At 41.8% G+C, this 4,726-nt stretch overlaps 1 protein-coding gene across 7 annotated transcripts in view; it reads right to left on the bottom strand.

Moving 5' to 3' along the window:
- akap12a (A kinase (PRKA) anchor protein 12a) overlaps positions 1–4,386 on the bottom strand; it is a 16,723-nt gene extending 12,337 nt beyond the window's left edge. For 4 of the 7 annotated variants that reach the window (XM_014021312.1, XM_014021315.1, XM_014021313.1 and 1 more), the window contains exon 1: positions 4,182–4,386. In XM_014021312.1, coding sequence (XP_013876766.1) covers positions 4,182–4,337 — 156 coding nt within the window. In that variant the 5' untranslated portion in view covers positions 4,338–4,386. The remainder of the gene's footprint in view (positions 1–4,181) is intronic. The other 3 variants (XM_014021317.1, XM_014021318.1, XM_014021316.1) reach the window with 1 other exon arrangement.
- Between the last annotated feature and the right edge of the window lie 340 nt (positions 4,387–4,726).

A 4,726-nucleotide genomic window follows, 5' to 3' on the forward strand; every position in this document is an offset into this window, starting at 1 on the left:
CACACACACACACACACACACACACACACACACACACACACACACACACACACACCAACAACAACAACAACAACAACAAAATCGGTATGTATCAAAAATGAGTGAGTTTGCATAGCCTGTTTATACACCTTGAAATTGGCCTTTGTCTTCTCAATAACTTCCAACCATAGGTAAGCTCAGCAGAGCTCCTGGGAGGAGCTATGTACAAATAGGCAGTGCTTTGTGCCAGCACATATTGAGGCAGCTCCACATGGCTACCACAGGAGATTCAGACTTCTCAAACCTGCATGAATGAGTCAAAGCAACACTCTGTTTTTGAGAGAGAATAACATAATACAGTATAAAGCTCAAAGGTCCATTTAGCATAATACCACCCTTTTAAGAAAACTGAGCTTTGAGATGTTCTTGTAGCACAATAGGCTTGAAAAAACTGCTTCTGAACTTCTGACAGGAGACTTGACACAAAAGCGGGCGTGAACGTCTAGGACCTCCTCCCTGACCCGGAGTTGGCACCCTACCCTTTTCCAGATCAAGACCATGGTCTCGAATTTGGAGGCACTGATCCTCATCCCGGCCGCTTCACACTCAGCTGTGAACCGCTCCAGCGAGAGCTGGAGATCACTATCTGATGAAGCCAATAGGACCACATCATCTGCAAAAAGAAGAGATGTGATCCTAAGGTCACCAAAAAGGATCCCCTCAACACCTCGGCTGCTCCTAGAAATTCTGTCCATAAACATAATGAACAGAATCGGTGACAAAGGGCAACCTTGGAGGAGTTCAGCTCTCACCGGAAACGAGCCTGACTTACTACCGGCAATGCGGACCAAGCTCTGGCACCGGTCCTACAGGGACCAAACAGTCCGTATCAATGGGCCTGGTACCCCATACTCCCAGAGTACCCCCCACAAGAGTCCCTGAGGGACACGGTCGAACGCCTTCTCCAAGTCCACAAAACACATGTAGACTGGTTGAACTCCCATGCACCCTCCAGGACCCTGCTGAGGGTGTAGAGCTGGTCCACTGTTCCACGACCAGGACCAAAACCGCTCTGCCCTTCCTGAATCTGAGATTTGACTATCTGACAGACCCTCCTCTCCAGGACCCCTGAATAGACCTGATTTCCATGCGATATTGTAGAGTCACATCAACCAGCGAAACCTCACAACATCCAGAGCCCTAAGGAGCTCCGGGCGTATCTCATCCACCCCGGCGCCTTGCCACCGAGGAGCTTTTTAAACATCTCGGTGACCACCAGAGATTGGAGAGTCCCACCCAGGTTCCTCAGGCTCTGCTTCCTCATGGGAAGACATGTCGGTAGGATTGAGGAGGTCTTCGAAGTATTTCACCCACCGACCCACAACGTCCCAAGCTGAGGTCAGTAGCACACCATCCCCACCATAAACATTGTTGGTGGCGAACCGCTTCCCCCCCCCCCGAGATGCAGAATAGTGGACCAGAATCACCTCGAAGCCGTACGGAAGCTGTTTGCCATGACCTCTCCGAACTCCTCCCACGCCTGAGTTTTTTGCCTCAGTGACCATCCGAGCCGCAGTCCACTTGGACTGCCAACACCTATTGGCTTCTTCCGGAGTACCACCAGCCAAAAAGACCCAACAGGGCTGCTTCTTCAGCCTTACAGCATCCCTCACCGCCGGTGTCCACCAGCAGGTTCTATGGTTGCCACCATGACAGGCACCGACAACCTTACGGCCACAGTTCAGGTAAGCCGCCTTGACAATGGAGGCATGGAACATGGCCCACTCAGACTCGATGTCCCCCACCTCCCCCGGAACGTGTTCAAGGTTCTCCCAGAGGTGTGAATTGAAGCTCCGCCTATTTCAAGTGGTAGGATTAATTTAGAAAATGTAATATGTAGAATTACCAATGAAGTATAGTGGTCAGTTGTTCATTACAACACAAATAGTTCTTATTTGTCCTTTCCGAGCTTCTGTAGAAACATGTCTGCCTCAACCGGCCTCAACTTGTAGGTTAATATGTTAAAAAAATCCAACAACTTCTTAGTTTTTAATGATTTAGTTGTGTTTTAAATAATTTTTATTAGTGATCATCTTAAATTCTGCTAAATGATCTGCCAACGTTACACATTGTTCTTTATAGTATCAATGCCACAACTTATCCAACACCGGGGGCAAGTTGTGCCACAAGACAGCTTTTTTTCAGAAAGCTATAATTTTATTATAATGCTATATTTCTGATCCAAAGTGATTGTTCACAGGGGTGCACCAGAGTGAGTGGGGTGAATTGTGCCACTTTTTACTTTAACAGTGATGGTGTAAAAACTGTAAAAAAAAAAAAATCTAAATACCAGTCCGTTTTTCTGTGCTTTTGTGAAACTTTGAAAGATGTTTCTACTGTAGCGTATCTTGGCTACTGAGCTCCAAACTCCTGTTACTGTCAACTTCTTACATATTTTGTTGTTGGAAATTTGATCTTTGCATCACAAAAAAGGTCATAGCACACTTTTCTATATTAGTTACACATTTTGATAAAGGGTTTAGAAGGATATGTGAATCAAAACAGGGTAATGTTTGAGGAGTCATAAAGAGGCTTTGCAGCCTTTTTAATAATGCATCATGGTTTTACTGCCTGTGAAAGGAAACAAAGTATTTCCATTTGTAATTCAATAGATTTTCCAGTGTCTCAAGTCCAGTATTTTTTTAAACCATACAAAGCAGTCCAGTCACTGATGGCGACCTTTCACTTAACAGTCCTAATTGTCTAAATCTCTAGTCCATGAGACAGATTAGTTTGGAGTCTGAGCCGTGTTTACAAAATAAGAAACATGTGAACTAATTTGCCAAATGTACCAAAAATAGTCAATTCATGAACAGTTTATGTTTAAACGGTTGTTTCTATTGTCCTTTAGAGGTAAAATGTGTTTTTCTCCACTGTATCATGTCTAAACTGATCAGGTAAAGCAGAAGGAAGATAACAAAAACAAAACACAACAAGATTTAGAGGATTACCAGGTTCCAAAAGTTCAAAGTTCATGTTTTTCTAGTAAACAGAATTTGCAGGGTTTATTACCGACCTAAAGCCGAGTCTGTCAAGAAATCCTCTGGGATCTACAGAGTTAAACCTCCTCCTGTCAGGAGGACTTCCTGCTCAGCAGGTAATGATGAAAAAATCAATGTTACTTTTTGCTGAGTGCTACAGAGAGGACATCTGATCTCTCCTGAGCTCTGCTGGAGTTCTTCTATACACCCTTCAGTGAAATAAAATTATTTGCAACAAGAAAAAAATGTGAAGGACAGATATTTGAACAACCAGTGTATTAATAAACAATTATTTGTTAAAAGACAAAAGTTTAAAACATCTGTTTTGGTCATTTATGAATAAGAATGTATTCATTATTTCCTCCTGGAACATGACATTTAAAAAAGTAACTTTTATAAAACTTTAATCTTTTCCTGTTACGTTTATTCTTGATGTTTTGGACTAACAGCTTTAGTTTTACTTTCAGCTTTTTCAGCCACTCAGGTGTGAAAATATTCAGTGTTGCAGGTCTGAGTTTTGGTTTCTGTAACTTTAATATATTTTTTAAATTGTTTATCTTTTATTTACATCATGTTTTCTAATTAAAATGCATCAAGATTTCTTCAAATCCTACTAAACTTTATGCTTTTCAAAAACCACTTCAGCATGTTATTTTTATTTGTCTCTTTATGCTTTCTTGTCCTCTTATGTGTCCTAATGGATACTTTCTATTTTTTTATTCATCGTACCCAAATGGTTATGCTTTTAGATGCTTAGAAGTTTATTTTGTTTTACTTTTGTATTTCAATTTCTCCTTTTAAGTTCCTTTTGTAGTTTTTATATCTTGTGTTGTTTTTCTGTTTGTCCTGCTCCTTGTGTGTCTCTTCTTTAAATATTTGAATTTAAATTAAAGGTCAGCTGTTATTCAGCTCACACTTATTTTCTCTTCAAATATGAGGACTCTGTTCGTGCTGCATTCTCACAGGAAGTGTTTCTTGTTTGTTTGTTTTAACTGAAACTTAAAGTTGTATGTGGTCATTGTTAGAACAAGGACTTGTTTTCAACGTCCTGACAACAACAAATCATCAGCATTTCTGCAGCTTCCATTGCAATCAAACAGCTAAAGATGAAAAGAGGATGCATCACTCATGTTTTGAAGCCAAGTAAAAATCAGCTCATACCTTGTCGTCCGTATGCGGCCCAATTTCAGCATCCTTCACTTTTCTGCTCTCCTCCTCCTCCTCTTCCTCCTCCTCCTCCTCCTCGTCCTCTGCTGCTGCTGCTGCTGCTGCTGCATGGTCTCTGGCCTTCTGTTGTGCAGACTGAGTGTCTCCCATGATCAGAACAGCAGCCAAACAGAACCGGGGTGATGCTGATACGCTCCCAAGAAACACACAAGTCTGCAGGAAGAAGGTCTGCTGTCAAATGCTGCAGGCCGGATGTTGGCAAAGTATTTGTCCAGCCAAACAAACACCTCCCTGCAGGATCACATGACACAATGAGCCAGCCCAGCCCAGCCCGGCTGGATCTCCCCCCCCCCACCCCAAGAAAAAACTTTGTTCAGAACTGTTTTCCAGATTACATGAGACTCACAGAAACTGATGTTGATTACAACACTAAAATAATTAAATTTAAAGTTCAAAGTAATGTTTTAATTATATTTCATTTTTTTTCTGGAACTTTGTAACTTACTAATTTAAAATTGAAGGCCTTTTGTAACAGAAGT

The sequence above is a fragment of the Austrofundulus limnaeus genome, unplaced genomic scaffold (genome assembly GCF_001266775.1).
Source record: "Austrofundulus limnaeus strain Quisiro unplaced genomic scaffold, Austrofundulus_limnaeus-1.0 Scaffold287, whole genome shotgun sequence".
Lineage (NCBI taxonomy): Eukaryota > Metazoa > Chordata > Actinopteri > Cyprinodontiformes > Rivulidae > Austrofundulus > Austrofundulus limnaeus.